At 35.2% G+C, this 19,947-nt stretch overlaps 1 protein-coding gene across 7 annotated transcripts in view; it reads left to right on the top strand.

Annotated features, from left to right (window-relative positions):
* TMEM161B (transmembrane protein 161B) overlaps positions 1-19,947 on the top strand; it is a 77,379-nt gene that overhangs the window by 43,711 nt on the left and 13,721 nt on the right. For 5 of the 7 annotated variants that reach the window (XM_023730080.1, XM_004375014.3, XM_023730085.1 and 2 more), the window contains 2 exons: positions 2,119-2,275; positions 18,386-18,537. In XM_023730080.1, the coding sequence (XP_023585848.1) occupies positions 2,119-2,275; positions 18,386-18,537 (309 nt within the window). The remainder of the gene's footprint in view (positions 1-2,118; positions 2,276-18,385; positions 18,538-19,947) is intronic. The other 2 variants (XM_023730084.1, XM_023730083.1) reach the window with 1 other exon arrangement.

Here is a 19,947-nt window from a genome sequence, read left to right as displayed (position 1 = left end):
CTTGGCTGAAAGGAGAGAATACCAGAAAGATGTTTACCTGTGTTTTATTGACTATGCAAAGGCATTCAACTGTGTGGATCATAACAAATTATGGATAACACTGCGGAGAATGGGAATTCCAGAACACTTAATTGTGCTCATGAGGAATCTGTACATAAATTAAGAGGTCGTCGTTCTAACAGAACAAGGGGATACTGTGTAGTTTAAAATCAGGAAAGGTGTGTGTCAGGTTGTATCCTTTCACCATACTTATTCGGTCTGTATGCTGAGCAAATACTGTGAGAAGCTGGACTATATGAAGAAGAACAGGTCATCAGGATTGGCGGAAGACTCATTAACAATCTACAATATGCAGATGACAGAACCTTGCTTGCTGGAAGTGAAGAGGACTTGAAGCACTTACTGAAGAAGATCAAAGAACACAGCCTTCCGTATGGATTACACCTCAACATAAAGAAAACAAGAGTCATCAGTACTGGACCAGTAAGCAACATCATGATAAATGGAGAAAATAATTGAAGTTGTCAAAGATTTTACTTTACTTGAATCCACAGTCAATGCACATGGAAACAGCAGTCAAGAAATCAAATGAAGTATTTATGTTTATATAATTTACTTTTGTTGTAATGTATTATTAGTATCTTGGTAACTATCTCACAAGTTTATCTCAGTTTTTGTTAGCTAATGTATTGTAAGAACCCCTGAAAGAACATAGGAACATTTGAAGATTACTTGACTGTTTGCTTTGAGTGAGTTTCCTGGAACCCTGTGTGAGTGTGGGCAGGCATGGAGAATCGGAATGCTATTTCAGTTTTTAATAAAATTTGAATACCTTTAGAAATGGATATTTGTCTGTTTCATCCATTTTCCTGTCCTCCTTTCAGAAAGCTATTCTAAAACTCAAAGTGAGTGACTTTTTTTCCGTCTCCTTTTTCTGTGTATAGGATTGGTAGGAATCCTGTAATCACTCTAGGATTATCACTTTTAGGCCCGTGTTCAGAAGTTATTAGGTCTGACAGAACAGAAGCACTAAAGCAGTTGAAATAACTTGAAGCAAATGAAAAATTAACCCAATCTAAAAAGGATTTGGGATTTTTAAAATTCTATTGTCTCTCTATGGAAACAATGGAAGTTTTGGTTAATTTGGTTTGATATTTTTAATAGGTCTTACTTTGAGTTGTATTTTATTTTTAAGACACTTTCTATAAATGTGTGATTAAAAAATACTGCATGCTCCAGTATAACTGTATTACATTTTACAACTAAAAAATTTCCAAAGCAGTGTAGATTGTTTTGTTATGTGCCAGTGAGAACATAAGAATTGGTTTACGTACATGTGATTTACTCTCACATTTTTAGGTGGCCTACAAGATGATGTTGACATTTTGGATTATACTCTAGCACAAGTAAATGAGAATAACTATGTCTTCTAAGAAGTGTGAAACAACTGGTGCAAAGGGAGATAGAATTATATTTACTTTCAGAGGATGTTAATTTTAATGTAAATCCTTGGGATGAAACAGTTTGTTGTAGGGGTATGGTTTTATGGAAAATTGACAGGCATTTCGTCAACTCTCCTTGCAGAGCAGAAGAGGAAATAAAGAAGTATTAATTTATTAAGTCTGCAGTAACTCACAAAATTACTAGTCCTCCATTAGCATACTTAAGAATTAGAACATGAAGTTTAACTCTCTTCACAGAAATAAAAGATAAATCCATTGTATTCTAGGCCTAGTTGTATTCTGAAGTTAAGGTATCATATCTTAGATTCTTGGAAGAAAAAAAAGCTTGATTTCAAATTCCCTTAAAAAAATAGCTAATCACTTAAGAAAATACCAACACATTTGTAAGCATATATTTTAACATGAATTTAAATATATTTTGGTAATGTTTTTGGCTTTATTTACATTATGAGGTATTAAAATTTAGTTTTGGATACGATCATTCTCGACCCATTTCCTTCATTTTTAGACTCTGATATTTGCAAGCCTTACGTTGTGGATCAACAAATAGTATTCTGACAGTAGTCTAGCATGTTTAAAGTTTATTGTGGGTAAATCCTCATAAGCTATTTATAAGAGTTTTATTAAAACTTTTTTTTGTTAACTTATTTTTCAGCATTACATTACTTTCCAGAATACCAGTGGCTGGTGGATTTCACAGTGGCTGCTACAGTCGTGTATCTAGTAACTGAAGTATACTACAGTTTTATGAAGCCAACTCAGGAAATGAATATCAGCATAGTTTGGTGCCTGCTTGTTTTGTCTTTTGCAATGTATCCTTGAAAACATCATTAATATTAGTTTATGAATTTGTTTTCCTTATGCAGCTAATGCCATTTGAACTTATCTCTGGTTTAAAAATTAGAGTTATTCTTTGTTGCAATCCTCTTTTTTTAATTGAAAACCTATTTAAAGTATATAGTTTACTGCCTTTCCTTTCTACCCTTGAGTCTCATATCACACAGGCAGCTACTTTTACCTTGTTTAGGTATTTCTTTTGTATTTCCCTCCATTTTTTTGTTTATTTACAAAAGGCCTCAGTAATTTATTTTCTTTTGATACAAAAAAGGCATTAAATAGAAGTATGTTGTTGTTTGCTGTTTAAAGTTACCATATTTTTGTTTTAGAACTATCATGCCTTCATTTTAAGTAATAATTGATAATGTACGAAATGAAGTGTATTCTTTGGTCAGCAATCTGAAAAATGCATAATAGCTTGTCCCCTCCTTGACTCTTTTTTTTTTTTTTTTTTAATTGTGCTTAGGTGAAAGTTACAACACAAATTAGTTTCTCATTCAAAAATTTAGTCACAATTGTTTTATGACATTCCATATTTTTAAATATTATTTGACACTACTATTTCTTTAACTTTAGATGTTATTGGCACCTTTCTCCCCATTCTCTTTCCTTCCATTCTCCTGAAATATTTATCAGGAATTTTTTAAATTATATCAGTAATAGTTTTACCTTTTTATGCTTATAAAAATATTTATTGCTGAGCATTGTAGTATCTTTTTCTTACCTTTCTTTTATTGAACAGTTTTTTTTATTTTTGTTAAATAGAAACTAACCTCCTGCACAGAATCCTGAACCCCAATACACCCACTCCTCACTTATCAACACGGTTATGTTCCAAAGACCAGGTTGTTAAGCAAACTTGGCATTATGCGAAAATGGAGGATGACTACATCATTACATAATTGTCAAATTACCTCTTATATAGCTGCTAAACCACTGAGAATCATTTCCCAGTCAAGTTGACACATAGCCTTAACCATCACAGCCAGTGTTACTCTTACCTTGCACTTCATCGTTCATTATTGCCAGATGTACATTGTTAATGCGCAAAATATAGTAGATTTTTTACTATAGTCGTAAATTTAAAACGTTGGATAGTAAGATAATGAATAAGTGAGGAATATGTGTAGTTCAAACATCATTTGTATTTTGTTTTCCCATGGAAATGTCCTCCTGAAACCCTCAGTTCTCCTTCATAGCTTTTATCCTGGGACTGTCTTCACTCCTAGGAATTCCCTGTAGGTTTTTCTGGATCCCGTGATCTCCTCTTCCTTGGTGTATTCTCCTATAGTGTCCTTAGAAAGGGCGGTAAATTGCTTTTTAAATTTTACGTGCCTGAAAATACCTTTTTTTTTTCCTTATACTTTATAGATAGTTTGTTTCAGTAGAAAATTCTAAGAAAGAAATAATTTTTCCTCTAAAATTTGAAGACTTTTGAGAACTTGGATGCCCTTTTTCTTGCGGTATATGCATGCCTCTCCTTCCTCCCTTACACATACTTTCCAGAAGCTTTCTGTCTATCCTTTTGATATTCTGAAGTTTCACAATAACATGGGCAATTTTTTTTATCGCTATTATGATAAATTATATGGCGACCCTTTAAGTCTGGAAACTTATTACATCTTTCATTATTGAATAATATTTTTCTTTTTCTTATTTTTTATTTATTTATTTTTCAAATTTAAACGTATCTCCTACTCTGTCCTCCATTTCCACCTTTCCAGAGGCAACTTCTTCCAATTTGTTTAGTCATCTGTATGGTATTTACCTCCATGTTTCCATATGCTTATAAGGCCACAGCTTGATTTTAGATTTAGACATTAACTGTTGCCATTTAACAATGGAAATGAGGATTTAGCACATCTTCCTGAGCTTGTCACATACCACTGATCATTCCCACTCATCACTTCTTCCACATATAGTACTGCCATACTTTTTTAGAGCAGTATTCAGTGTTTACATTATGACAGCATAAACACTGTTTACAGATGAATACTTGTCTTAATTTTTCATTTACATTGTACATGTCATTAATCCAACTTCAAACTTTTCTGGTTATAAATCTCTCAATATGTTCAGAATCATTGTTTGATCTTCCTGCCTGATACACAGCTGTGTCCCTGGGATCGTGGAATCACCGTTACCATCTTTTTCAGGATTCTCTTTGTATTTCTGCTTAATTGGAGCTCCTTTTTCTTAAATTCCATGTCTTTTTCCTACTTGACTGACTTCTCATGTTGATGGAGCATATCCTTCAGTATCATCTTTAGAAAGGTTGCATGGAAGGTACATTTTTACAACCTTGTACATCTGAAAATATTTCGATTTTACCCTGAAGTTTAATTCATCTTTGGGCTGAGAATGGAATTCCAGGTTGGAAATTATTTCCTTGATAATTTTGAAGACATTATTTTATTCTAAGTTCTATTCTTACCATTGAGAATTCCAGTTGCCATTCTGATTTCTGATTTTTCATGTGTCCAGTTTTTTTCTCTGGAATCTTTGTTGTTGTGTGCCATCAAATCCATTTTGACTCACAGTGACCCTATAGGACAGAGTAGAACTGCCCCATAAGATTTCCACTGCTGTAATATTTACAGAAGCAGATTGCCACACCTTTTTCCCATGGAGCAGCTGGTGGATTCAAACCATGGACCTTTTGGTTAGCAGCCGAGCACTTAACCACTGTGCCGGTGGGGCTCCTTTGTGGAATCTTTACCATCGTTTATTTAGCCAGCTAGTGTGGTGAAATGTTAACATGATGTGCCTTGTTGAGGGTCTGTTTTAATCCATTGTGCTAGTATATCCCCAATCTAGAAACTCATTCTTGAGTTCTAGAAACTTTTTCTTAATTTCTCTCTTCTCTCTTTCTCAAAGGTTTATTGTTTAGATATTGGATCTTCTAGACTGGTTCTCTGAGACTTGCATCTTCTCTCTCATATATATGTTTATATTTTTACATTTTTTTGCTTTCTAGAATATTTTTCTCAATCTTCCCAATCTGTTGAGTTTTTTGTTTTTAATTTCTGCTTGCTTTATGATCTCTTTTTCCAATTATACTATTTTCTTGATTTTCCCCTTTCTATATTTTAACCCTTTTGCTAACAGTTTTTATGTCAACTGTTATTTTTAATTTTTAATATAGTTTTTCTTTGAATGTTTCATTTTCATAGCATTGTGTCATGGATATGTAATATATTTTTATCTCTAAGGATATTATTTTTTTAAGTTTTAATTTGCTTCTTGCATTGTTTTCTGAGTCCCCCACCCCCTTTAATTGCTGTCATGTTAGAGATTGTTTTCAAACGTGTGATGATCTTTGGAATTTTTGTGTAAGTGGCTAGAAGTTGTTGACTAGTAGACCTTTTTGTAGGTGCTTGTGTAGGGACCTGGCAGTATCTCTGGAGAAACCTCTAAATATCAATGTCTGTAAAGAGCCCTGGTGCTGCAGTGGTTAAGTGCTTGGCTGCTAACTGAAAGGTCAGAGATTCAAACCAGGGCTTCAAACCCAGAATCATTCTGTTTCGAACAACTGCTGAGAATTTGCATCTCCACCCCAAATATTCTGAATCGGAATCTACAGTTTAACAAGCTCCCCAGGTGATTCTTATGGTATAATACATTTTGAGAACACTGCTCTACTGGTTGTTCTCAGAATTGGTCCCTAACCAGCAGCATTAGCATCACCTGGAAGCTTGGTAGAAATGCACACTCCCAGCAGGGGTTAGAACCTAAGGAACCATTTGAAAGCCCTGGTTCAATCCCACCAACTGCTTTGCGGAAAAAAGATGTGGCAGTCTGCTTCCATAAAGATTAAAACAAAAAAAACCAAACTTGTTGCTATCGAGTCGATTCCAACTCATAGTGACCCTATATATAGGACAGAGTAGAACTGTCCCTTAGGGTTTCCAAGGAGCAGCTGGTGGATTCGAACTGCTGACCTTTTGGTTAGCAGCTGAGCTCTTAACCACTGTGCCACCACGGTTCCCCGTAAAGGTTACAGCCTTGGAAACCCTGTGGGGGCAGTTCTGCTCTGTCCTATAGGTTCCCTGTGAGTCTGCATCAACTCAACGGCAGTGAGTTTTTTTGATAGTAGGTTGTTGGGCCCATCATTTTCTCCAGAGAGGAATTGTTCATTCTCCCTTCTGTGGGGTATAAATCTGACAACCAGTGTTCTGTGAGCTTACTGGGGAAGAAGACTCAGAGTCTCAACATTCAGTGTGCAGACATTTATTTAGCACTGCACCCCGCCATTGTCACTCTCAGTTTTGCATGGTACCATTAAGCCCTATCTTCTCTTGTTCAGCTTCTTCAGATAAGAATCTTTCTGGGTTCTGCCAGAGTTGGAGAACAACCATAACCTAATCTGTATGATTACGCAAGACAAGATCTGGGAAGCCTCATTACTGCTAATACAGACTTGCAGCCAACCTTCTTATTTTCACCCTTCATGCAACCCTGCCTTCAGAGGTACTTGGTGTCTCTAATTTCTGACATTTGCAGGGCTTCTGATGAATAAATTGGCTTTCTTGTTTGGTTCCTCCCTTTGGAGACCCCCATAGCAGAGAAAGCTGAAACCTAAATTAGTTATTGCTTGTCCATCTACTTAACTGCCTTCCAAAATTTTGTTCACATCTCTTGTTATTATTTCTTTCTGTGAGGTTTTTTTTTCCTTAACTCTTCTTCATGGATGACTAATTTAGTCAGATTTTGGGAAATAACAGCAAATGCATGTCTTATGTCTTTTATAGTCATCTGGAGACAGCTGAACTGTCTTTTAAAGCTGTAAGCAGATACCAGTTTAAATATATGATATGATTTAAACATTTCATCACCATATTTCAATAGTGCTACCTTTCTGGACTCTTTTGGAGATATTTAGTTGTAATTTAGACCAGATGGGTCAGAACAGCACCTTAAGAGTTAACATCTTCACAAAGTATATATTGTACTAGGTAGAAACACTGATCATGTGTGTCAGTTGACAAATATCCCCAGATATCCAGTGTTAGTAGTACTAATTTCAAGAATAGATTGAATTCAAGCATTCAAAATACTTCTATTTAATTCTATAGTATTAAATACGTGAAAATACCATTCAGTCAGAATAAGGACCCATCAGTAGACATCACCCGTAAAGCCAAACCAAACCTGTTGCTGTCGAGTCAATTCCGACTCATAGTGACCTTACAGGACAGAGTTGAACTGTCCCATAGGGTTTCCAAGGAGCGGCTGGTGAATTTGAATTGCTCACCTTTTGATTAGCAGTCATAACTCTTAACCACCACCGCGCTACCAGGGCTCCAGTAGACATCAAGTCATATGAAACACTAAGATTATTTCAACTTAATAATTAGTACTAGCTGACTAAATATCATGCTACCTTTTTCATACTTTAATGACTTCTCGTGTTCTCTCTGAAATGTTTTTCTTTGGAATATTATTCTTTTCTTGATTTTCCTCATGGCTTATACATATGGTGTTAAAATTGTATTTAGACCCTCAACAAGATGAATTGACACAGTGGCTGCTACAGTGAACTCAAACATAGCAACGATTGTGAGGGTGGCACAGGACCGGAATCGTTCTGTTGTACATAGGGTTGCTATGAGTAGGAACCAAATTGATGGCATCTAACAACAATATGTGCAAATGCGGATTCTTTATACGCAGTTTTATTTAATGTGATACAGCCCTTGAGACCGAACTACTAAGAGACATTAGAAAAATGTGTTTGTGAATAGCAACTCAGATTATTGTTTATGTGAATAAATTTCATCTTTCATTTCATTCAGTAATGCCTAATGATGTGAGAGCTAAGGACTCACACAGTCTCTTACTGCCTCTGTGTAGTTTTAAGTAGTGCACTGGTGAAACTCACCAAACAATAGCATCCCTGCGGGACTCTAGTAGCTGGCTGTCTCCCCATCCCAGAGAGGACAGAAAGTGCTGAAGGGCTTTAGAATACGAGCTATTTTCTGCTAACTTTGACCTTCCACAAAGGGGGAGGGAAGTAGAATTGTGTGTATACTTGGATATGTGATTTTCCTTTGAACTTGAAGCATGTGAGAAAATAACCTTTACTGCCTTTACTGGCGTGCAGGAAGCCGGAATCAAATGCCAGATATCCAGATTAACACCAAGGAGAAGTCTGTTTATAGCATATCTTTTATCTTAGTTATAACATATCTAGTATGCCTTTCAAGCCCTATGAACAGAGTCTAGCTGAAGTGACCTCTGTCTGGCTTCTCTTTATTTTCTTATTGTATGTGACTACTTATTAGTCAAACACATGTCTTCATTGATTACACAGGACAGTAGCTCTCCTTACTTCCAGAGTCACACATACATCAGTTGAATGAGAAATTCTCTGCAGTTGTTACCGATGAAATGTGCTTTGTTAAACTGGTCCCAAATTTAGACACATAACTTGTTTTATATTCATGGTCATTTGTTTTTTTCCTTGTGAGTTATATTTAATTTAATGTAGAATCAGCAATTATAACTTCTATAGAATCTTAAGTTCTAAAATTATAAGAATGACTTTTTAAAATATGTGACACTAAGATCTTGACTCTAAGACTGTGCCATATCTTGTCATCAGTTTTGCTTTTTACTTCTACTGAATTGCATATTCATCTCAGCTAACATACCTGCTTCCAATCTCACTCCTAAATGCAAGCTAATTGTCTTTCCCATTTGTAATTCTAACCACCTTGTTTGACCAAATCTGTATGTTCCAGTTTCATTTGTGCCAAGTTGTATGGCATAGGGAAGATACAGGGTGAAGAAAGCTTTGCAGTGGGGATGGAGCAGTTCTGGTAATTATCTTTTCTATATGGTTGCCCATGAAGTACAGTCACTGGAGAACTGGCTACTGATTTTTTGAATATGAAGCATATCATTTTCACTTATGAATAAAAGAAAAGTTAAAGGTTAAAAATGGTGCTTACAAGAAGTCCAGAGCTCCTTTGGTGGAGGTAGCGCTTTTAAAAATTAAAATACGTTATAGGTTTTTTTTTGAAAGAACCTTTTCTTATGAATAAGCTGCGGTACAGAGAGTAATATTGAGTCGATTACATGAATTGGAGTGAGAAGAAAGCTATTCTACAAATAATGATAAACCTATTATATTTGGTTAAAGGACTGGATCATTAGTCACATTTCCAAAGTGCTTGTCTTTTACATTGTGGAAGGTTTAAGGTACAAAACCCTATTATGTGTGTTTTTATGGCTGTGTTCTAAAATTTTAATTTGCCTTGGTTGCCAGACATGCAAATTTTTTATGAAGCAAAATGCAGAGACAGGTTTAAATTGAAATAAATTCTCGGGTTTTCTGGGTTTAATATTCAGTTCTATATGTACATTTGTAAACTAAATGTTGACAGATTATCTTGCATTTGTTTGTGTGGGAAGTAGATAACTGCAGAAAACCAGCACAACCTAGTCACCATTTCTAAATTACATAAAATGTTCTAACTTGCTATATTCACACTTTACAAAAATGTCCTGGTTTAGATTAATAAGCAAAAGAAACACTAACCCCTGACTAGACTACATAAAATATTTAATCTCCCAGTGAGAAAGGGAGAGTCAAAGCTGTTGAATCTGAGCAACGGTACCTATTTTGTCTTGAAAACTTCTATATAGCATATTGTATCAAAGCTTGTATCTTTTATAAACGTTTGGAGATCTGTGACATTAATGCTGCCAAATTACTCAGCTTTCAGGTCTGACACCTAGGGTTATACAGGGAACTTGGGAAATAGGACCTTATTTCTGTCTATTAATTTATAATTGAATCTGTTTTAAGGATAACTTTTTGTTTTATTTTAATCAAGATTAGTTAATAGTTTATCGTTTGTGTGTGTGTGTGTGTGTGTGAATAAAGCTTGTGTTCTATGCCTTCAAAATCTTTGGCTGTTATTTACCTCCCATAACCTGGTTAATTCAGGGCTGGCTATAAGCTTTTTAGTGTGATGAGGTATTATTGAACATGCATAATAGTTCTTTGCTTATATTTGAGATAATTTTAGCTTCTTTTTATTTTCTTTTTAATTAAAATAATTGAACCTTTCCATCTAAAAAAATGTTTTAGTTAAAGATCATCTAAGGTTATTCGTTTTTAAATTATAACACAGGATCAGATTGTCTTTTAAAAGGATTTTTCTTGATAGGTCATAAGGATTAATGTACTTCTTTCTTTCAAGAATAGAAGAACTTTCAGAAAATTGCTTGAGTGGTAACACAATCTACTTTAAAAAGATAATCATAAATATTATGAATTTTTGTGAACCTCTGAAAAATCTATATGCTTATTCTTTAGGGCACTGTATCAGATTTATGTATTAGCAACAAAATGTATGTTCTTAGACTATGGACTTCTTTTGTTTCTTCTTGAAAAAACAATGATAGAATATCTTTGAATAATTTCATGGTAACTCACGTTAGGTGTAGAAGACATGTTTTCTTAATATGAGAATTGGGTCTTTAAAGCAATGGGAATACAAACTAAATTGAAACATACCTTGGTAACTATGTGCTAGTTGTTATCCTATATCTGAAATAAATTTGCCAGTTTAGAACTAGAAATTAAGCTTGTTCACCATTTGAAAACTGTCTTCATCTTGAAGGTAATCATATTTAAAATATTTCTTCCTTGTAACTATGCCTCACCTATTCTTCTTATATATATTTTATTTATTTTGTTGTTGAGAATATACACAGCAAAACATACTCCAATTCAGCAGTTTTTACATGTACCATTTAGTGACATTGATTACATTCTTTGTGCAACCATCCTCACCCTCTTTCTGAGTTTTTCCTCCCCCATTAACATAAATTCACTGGCGCCCAAGATTCCTATCTAATCTTTTTGAGTTGCTGTTGCCTATTTAATACCATAGAGATAGATCTTAAAAAAGCATAATGCTTGAGGCAGACATTTTTTACTACTAAACATAAACTGTTATTTGGTTTTAAGAAGACTTAAGGGGATATTTTTTGGTTTAAAGTTTAAAGATTATCTCAGGACAATAGTTTCAGGGGTTCATCCAAACTTCATGGCTCTCCAGTCTGAGAATTTGAAATTCTGTTCTGCTGTTCTGCATTTTCCCCCTTCCTCACCTAATCTTGATTTTTCTTTCCTATTACAGTGTAGGAAACCCTGGTGGCGCAGTGGTTAAGAGCTTGGCTGCTAACAAAAAAGGTCGGCAGTTAGAATTTACCAGGAGCTCCTTGGAAACCGTATGGGGCAGTTCTACTCTGTTGTATAGGGTCACTATGAGTTGGAATCGACTCGACAGCAACGGGTATTACAGTATAAATTTTATATTTGCATCTATCAATTATGACCTAATTCCAATTGAGGAAAGTATTAATATTAAATTAGAACATTAAAAATCTTAGCCATGTAGCAGGAAAAAAAATCTCAATTGCCTTTGTTTCAAAGGTTGAGATTTTGTAAGACAAAGCAAAATAAATGAACACTTAAAGTAGGTAGTACTGAGGGGTTAAAAAGGAGGAAAAAGTTTCACTAAAAGAAAAAGAAAATGACTATTTGCATCAGTAGTTTTCAATATGCAGTTTTGAGTATATAGTTGTTGTTGTTAGGTGCTGTCAAGTTGCTTCCTACTCATAGTGACCCCATGTACAACAGAACAAAATGCTGCCCGATCCTGTACCATCTTCACAATCATTGTTATGCTTGAGCCCATTGTTGCAGCCACTGTGTCAGTCCCTCTCATTGAGGGTCTTCCTCTTTTTCGCTGACCCTCTACTTTACCAACCATGATGTCCTTTAGGGACTGGTCCCTCCTGATAACGTGTCCAAAGTATGTGAGATGTAATCTCTCCATCCTTGCTTCTAAGAAACATTCTGATTGTACTTGCATAGGCAAGTCTAGCCATGTGGTGGCTCTGGCAGCCAGGAGCAGAAGCGACCAGAGGGCATTTCCAGAGCTTAAAATGTTAAAGAGTCGCTCTAAACTATGACTTTCCAGCACCTACTACAAACGAGAATTTTGAGTCTATACTAATAAAATATTCTTCTTTAAGGTCTAATTTACAGAATGATCTGTGAAAATAATAGAGGGATAGAGATAGGAAGAAGAGCTTACTCAGAAGATCCTTGACTGATACTGTTTATCAGCACTTTGCCTGTGGGAGTTGGGTGTATTGAAATTTTAAGATAATGGTAGTGTCTCAGAAGTATAGGAAACACTTCTATTAGGGGATAAAATGAGGACCTGGATCTAATCGCAGCATGAGATTCAAAATGTTAGTAAAACATACGTCATGTGCCTACACATAAATTTGTATGTAGCTTTTACATAGCGAAGGAGCCCTGGTGGCACAGTAGTTAAAGCATTCGACTGTGGTTCGAAACCACCGATGGCTCCGAGGAGAAAGATGTGGCAGTCTACTTCTGTAAAGATTTATGGCCTTAGAAAATGTTTGGGGTCTCTATGAGTTGGAATCGACTCAACAGCAGTGGGTTTAGTTTGGGTTTCTAAATAGTGACTCTATAGGACAGAGTAGAACTGCCCCGTAGGGTTTCCACACCATCTTTATGGAAGCAGACGGCCATATCTTTCTCCTGCAGAGTTGCTGGTGGATTCAAACTGCCAACCTTTTGGTTAGCAGTCGAGAGCCTAACCACTGTGTAACCAGGGCTTCTTCTGTAATCACAGGGTTTAGTCTCTGTTAAACTCCAGTATGCAATGTACAGACTTTGGAGTGGGGTAAAGTATGGACCAAGACTTTATTAAAATCTAGGATGAATTCTCTAAAATGTTAATTTTATCAAATATTTATACATAGTTTATAAAGTTAAAAAGTACTAAAAGTATTTTACTAGAAACCAAGAGTTCCTTCCCCACCCCTGTGCTGCTTCTTCCCGTCCTGTTTTAGCTGCGGCTTCTGGTTTTTAAAAATCTAGACATTTCTAAATATTAAGCTTATGCTACTAACTGTCAGTTAATCAGTTATGGTAGATGAGAATTTTTCTTAAACTATGCCTTCCTGTCATTTATGTTCTTAATATATGTAACTAAATTTTTGGTGAAATCAGTATTCAGTAATTAGTTACTGTGCCTATATAAATATTATTCATAGGTGGACATTGAAAAGCACTATGGTTTCTTTTGAAATATTTTTTCATTTATCATTGATATTTTTAAAAAAATTATTTTTCTCTGCACTTATTGTTAATCCCATTAGCTTATTGGTAGTTTTCCACAAGGTCACTTAAAATTGTATCTATTCCTTTTTTTCCCCCGCTCTGTGGAGAAACTCTTCCTGGAGACCTATATTCTCTGCCTTTTATCTGGACTGCTTCCCAACTGTTATTCTGGGACTTCTTTATATTGTCCTAGGAATTCCCTTTGCCTTTCTTCCACGTTTAATTTTCTATTTCTATGATTGTTTATCTCTTTCTTTGTGTATTCAAATATTTTGGTGGAGTTTTCTGCCTAGTGTGTAGGGGAGGTAAATGTATTTAGACTTTGAAGTTTTGACAGTGTCTTAATTCTGTATTCTTATTTGATTGGTACTTCGATTGAGTATAGAATTCTAGTTTGTGGGTTTTTTTCTTCATAATTTTGAAGACATGGTTCCATGATCCTCAACCTTCAAAATTGCTGTAAAATACACATACAGTATTCTTATATGTAATTCTATGATCTGGCCATGCCTGTATGTTCAAGCTTTCATTCAGTAGTCCTCAATGGTCCACTTAAGCTAGAGTGGTGTATTTACCTTCTCCTGAATGTAACAGCTGCACCGTGTTTGCTCATAATCTTTTTATCATCTGAACTACCCTCTTCCATTCTCTCCACCTAATCAAAGACAACTCAAGCTGTACATCCTTCATAAAGTTTACCATTATACTTTAGATTTGGAAACCCTGGTGGCGTAGTGGTTAAGTGCTATGGCTGCTAACCAAAATGTCAGCAGTTCAAATCCACCAGGTGCTCCTTGGAAACTCAATGGGGCAGTTCTACCTTGTCCTATGGGGTCATTATGAGTTGGAATTGACTTGATGGCAACAGGTTTTTTGGTAGATTTAGAAGTTTTGTTTTTTTTAAAAAAAGAAGTTCCCTTCTAGATGTTAAGATGTATTCTGTAAACAGTATGAATTGAGGACTCAGGAGTATAACCTCTTAGGCATTTGTGATGTAGGATTTTATTAGGTTAAGATGGCAAGATAATGCTTCATGCTGGTATCAGGTTACAACTAATTTTTTTCTTTGATATTGACATATTTGGTAATGTAATTATTGTGGTATAACGAAGTAAGTGACCCTCAATGGCTCTTAACAACAAGTGATAGTAATCACTTTAATAATAGAGTTGAAGACCAGGTTGAATGTGAAAAAGATGAAAGCAAACTACAAACAACAAAAGGTCTGATTTTAAATAAATGTTGTTGTTGTTCGGTGCCATCGAGTTGATTCCAACTCATAGTGACCCTATGTACAACAGAATGAAACAGTGCCTGGTTCTGCGCCATCCTCAAAATTGTTATGTTGGAGCTCACTGTTGCAGCCACTGTGTCAGTCCATCTCATTGAGGGTTATGCTTAAAAAGATTGCATGATTTTTTAAAATAATTGTGTAATAGACTCGTAGCATTTTGTTTTATAAGAAGTTTTAAAGTTTAAGCTGTGAAAGTGTTTTTTTAGTTTTTGTTTATTAAATGAACTACTAAAAATCGTAAGTTTAAAGTATAGTGTGTTTATTACATTGGTTAATTATAAAACTATTCCATGATAGTTTGAGTGCAGGATGGTTTGTGGTTATTTAGCTTTCCCTTTGCTCTAATGCTCACAATCATGGAAAAATTGACGTCTATTATTATATGGGCCAGTATTTTACTTCAGGTGAGTTTCAGGTTTCTATATTGCTTTAAACCAGAGTACTGCAAAGTTATATTGAGCAAGGTAAACTTGTGTTAGGTTGCTGAATATTTGGTGCATATTAATTATAAACTAATGGCATTTGTTTAAGTAGTTTCATTTTTTACATTAAAGGATTGGTTTTTTCAAATATGTGACCATTATATATAACCTCTTATGGTTACATATAGCCATATATAAAAACCAAAAAACCAAACCCGTTACCATCTAGTCGATTCCGACTCATGGCGAGCCTACACGACAGGGTAGAACTGCCCCATAGGGTTTCCAAGGATCAGCTCATGGATTTGAACTGCCAACCTTTTGGTTAGCAGCCGAACTCTTAACCACTGCTCCACCAGGCCTCCTAACTGTATATAGTCAGCTTAATTATTTACTAAGAGAATTGTAATGAAGTAACATAACTGGTAAATGTTTTCAGAAGGTACATGTTGAAGCACTGGATATATATATTCTAAAATATGAAATACCATATAATGATAATAGCAAGTATGAAAATAATTCAGAAGTCTTTTTAATCAGAAAGTTCAGGAGTTATTATCTTACTTATTATTACCTGATTTTGTCTTGTCCTAGAAGCAAATCAGGTACTTTATTTATAGAATGTAGCAAGTAATATTGTACTAGTTTATAATTAAATATTTTGAAAAGTTGAAATTAATTCCTTTCATAGCAATTTTTAGATAATCCTCCAAACTTACATGGAGATTGTATTCCAAAATGCTTAGAAGTCAAAACATCTTTTCTTAGAGAAATAATGCTATAAATGGCATTTTCTCCCTACGGTTAGCCCATAAAAGTTCATTTGATCTATAACATAGCATACAAGATCATATTTTTTTTTTAAAATAAATAATAACCCATTGCTGTCAGGTTGATTCTGACTCATAGCAACCCTATAGGACAGAGTTGAACCGCCCTATTGGATTTCCAAGGAGCAGCTGGTGGATTCAAACTGCTGATCTTTTGGTTAGCAGCCAAGCTCTTAACCACTGTGCCACCAGAGCTCCAGATAAATAATAGTCTTGCTAAATAAGTAATTAGGAAAATAAAGTTGAGAAAATATTTTATCTTGAATGATGGTATTTGAGAAAAAACAGGGTTTTATAACTGGGAGATTAGCTGGAATGGAATTAACTGAGAATAATGAAAGTCAGGAAAAGGTATAATACTTAGTGAAAAGTGAGGCACTTGATTAAAGGCAGTTGTTATTGATAATTCTTATCACTACTCACTGTTCTTAGGGCCTGGTTGCCCAGGAATAGGTGGGTAAGCATTAGCAATTCTTGTAATTGGGATTTTTTGTTGTTGTTGACATTTTAAAGGGGAAACTATCCACTAAAAAGACTTAGGAATATAATGCCTTAGGCTTTGTAAAATTCTTTATAACTGAGTGGTAAATAATCATATTTTTGTTATTACCAATGATGAAAACAGATATTAGACTAAAACTTTTTCTATTATTGATTGTTTTGGACTTAGAATATATTATCTGTTTACTCTTAAAGCATAGAATTAATGCTATTTCACCTTACCAAAATTACCATGTAAAATATTATTGCTGTGGTAAAATTTATCACTGAATTTTTGACATGTGCTGTGTGGTATTGGTGAAGAATATTGAATATACTTGGATTGCCAAAAGAATGAACAGATCAGTCTTAGAAGAAATACAACCAGAATGTTCCTTAGAAGTGAGCATGGTGAGACTTCTACTTGCCTGCTTTGGAAAAATCATCAGGAAAGAGAAATTGCTAAAAAGAACATTATGTTTGATGAATTTGAGGGCCAACAAAAATGAGGAAAACATCAATGAGGTGGATTGACAAAATAGTCACAGCAGTGGACTCAAAACATACCAGTGATCATGAAGATGGCACAAGACCTAGCAACTTTTTGTCCTATTATACATAAGGTCACCATGAATCAGAGCTGACTGAAGGGCACCTAACAATAGCTATGTGGTATGTACTGTTCTCAGTGCTCTGATTGCAATAAGACATGAATCCTTGGCCTCATGGAGTTTTACATTTTGGTAGAGATTTATTTTCAGTTCCATTTAAAAAATTCCGAGAAGTCCTATTTGTTATCTTCAAGTTGGCAGCTGGGACTCAACATTTATATCCAGTACCTTAAGAATAGAGGTGGCATGATAACTGTATTAACCATTTTCAAATAGGGCAACAAAGGACAGCTTCCTTTTAAGGAGCAAGAATGAGAGTCCTTATTCTTGCCCGACTTTCTGAAGGAGGATTCTTCAGGACACCACACCTTTAGTTGTAAAAGTTTTCCTGTGTTACTGCTTAACTACCACATGACTTAGATGCTATACACAGTTTTGTAAAGGCAGTGTAATCAACTGTTATAAGTGCTCAGACCCTATATCCAGGTTTAAATCCCAAATGCATCTAATCTGTGAGACTTTGGCAGGTTACTTAACCTTAGTGTGGCTAATGTGAGGAATAAATGAGTTAATAGGTAACGAATGCTCGGCACATGGCAAGTGTTAAATGTTGGCTACTATTAGATTATTTTCCATGCTAGACATAAAGTTATATAAAAATGGCTTTTCTAAATTCTTGTTACCAAGTACCTTATTTTGTTTGTATTTTTATGTTCAAGGAGAACAATTTGGTATAGTGGAGATCTGGGTTCTAGCTTTGGGTCATCTACTGATTTAATCTTGACTGGATCATTGAGTGTTCAGATAAGATGATCTCTTTTTAAGTAGGTGAGCATGTTGAAGACTTGGCTGTTCTGGAATACTAAATTGGAGCTTGCTTTCTCTAGTTTTTTGTTTAATCATACCATGGAGTGGACATCCCAGATACTTATTTTTTTACCAGTGGCTTTTAGTAATTCTCAAATTTTAAATTGTGGAATGATTACAGCTGATTCTGGTGTTGTGTGTTTATGTATTTAATTCTAAATGTAAACTATTTGACATTCACAGTATAGATCGTTCCCTAAAGTAACTCCTTTCCTGGCTTTGCGCTACTTTTTCACTTCCTTCCAGAGGGCATCTCAGGATGCCCTTTTGTCAATAAGTATTTTGTAGAATCAAAACAAAGTTGTAGTTAAATTATAGTGGAGTTCAGGTCCTGTAAAGATGGTTGTGTTAATGCCCACAAAGTTATTTGTGGTTTTTCCTGAACTTTTCCTTTTGCAGCAAAGTTCTATTTTCATTAACTACACACTATTTTAAAGTAGAAGATGGTGGTGAAAGATCAGTCTGTGTTACCTTTGGATTTTTTTTCTTCGTCAAAGCAATGGCAGTATTGATTGTAACAGAGAACTATCTGGAATTTGGACTTGAAACAGGTAATAACTTCATGCAGTTTTAAAAACCAGTTTTTCTTTAGTGCTAGTAGTTTTTACTTCAGTATATAAGTAAGTTTTATATTTTATAATTTTTTAAAATTGGTTTTGCAGTACAGGCATACTGTGTTTTATTGCACTTTGTTTTATTGTACCACGCAGATATTGCATTTTTTACAAAGTGAAGGTTTGTGCCAATCCCGCGTCAGGCAAATCTATTGGCATCATTTTTCCAACAGCCTGTGCTCACTTCTTGTCTCTGTGTCACATTTTGGTAATTCTTGCAGTATTTCAAACATTTTGATTATTATTATTATATCTGTTACAGTGATCTGTGATCAGTGATCTTTGATGTTACTATTATAATTGTTCTGTGGTGCCATGAACCATGCCCATATAAGGCAGCAAATGTAATCAATAAATGTTGTGTATGTTCTCACTGCTCCATGACAGCTGTTCCCCCATCTTTCTCCCTCTCCTCGGGCCTCCATATTCTCTGAGACACAACAACATTGAAATCAGGCCAATTAAAAATCCAGCAGTGGCCTCTAAGTGTTAAAGTGAAAGGAAGGGTCGCACATCTCTCACTTTATATCAAAAGCTAGAAATGATGAAGCTCAGTTAGGAAGGCATGTCGGAAGGCCAGTTAGACTTCACCAAGAGTAAAAAGAGAACCTACAGACTGGGAAAAAAATTTTTGGACAGTACAAGTCAGACGAAGGTCTCATCTCCATAATGTACAAGAAAATCCAATACCTGTACAACAAAAAGACAAATAATCCTATTAAAAAATGGTCAAAGGAAATGAACAGACACTTCACCAATGAAGACATTCAGGCGGCCAACAGACACATGAGGAAATGCTGAGGATCACTAGCCGTTAGAGAAATACAAATTAAAACCACAATGAGATACCATCTTACCCCGGCATTACTGGCAGAAATCAAAAACACTGTGGAAATAACAAATGTTGGAGAGGATGCGGGGAGATCGGAACTGTTATGCACTGCTGGTGGGAATGCAAAGTGATACAACCATTTTCTGAAATGATATGGTGCTTCCTCGGAAAGCTAGAAATAGACATAGCATACGATCCAGCAATCCCACTCCTAGGAATATATCCTAGAGAAATAAGAGTTGTCACTTGAATAGACATATGCACACCTATGTTCATGGCAGCATTGTTCACAATAGCAAAAAGACGGAAACAACCTAGATGCCCATCAACAGATGAATGGATAAACTATGGTACATACACTCAATGGAGTACTATGCAACGAGAAAGAACAACGAATCCGTGAAGCATCTCATAACGTGGATGAAACTGGAGGACATTATGCTGAGTGAAATAAGTCAATCACAAAAGGACAAATATTGTATGAGACCTCTATTGTAAAAACCCATGAAAAAGTT

The sequence above is a fragment of the Trichechus manatus genome, unplaced genomic scaffold (assembly GCF_000243295.1).
Source record: "Trichechus manatus latirostris isolate Lorelei unplaced genomic scaffold, TriManLat1.0 scaffold00032, whole genome shotgun sequence".
Taxonomy (NCBI): Eukaryota; Metazoa; Chordata; class Mammalia; order Sirenia; family Trichechidae; genus Trichechus; species Trichechus manatus.
Note: the sequence above shows the minus strand (reverse complement) of the source record. Positions and strands in the feature narration are given on the sequence as shown.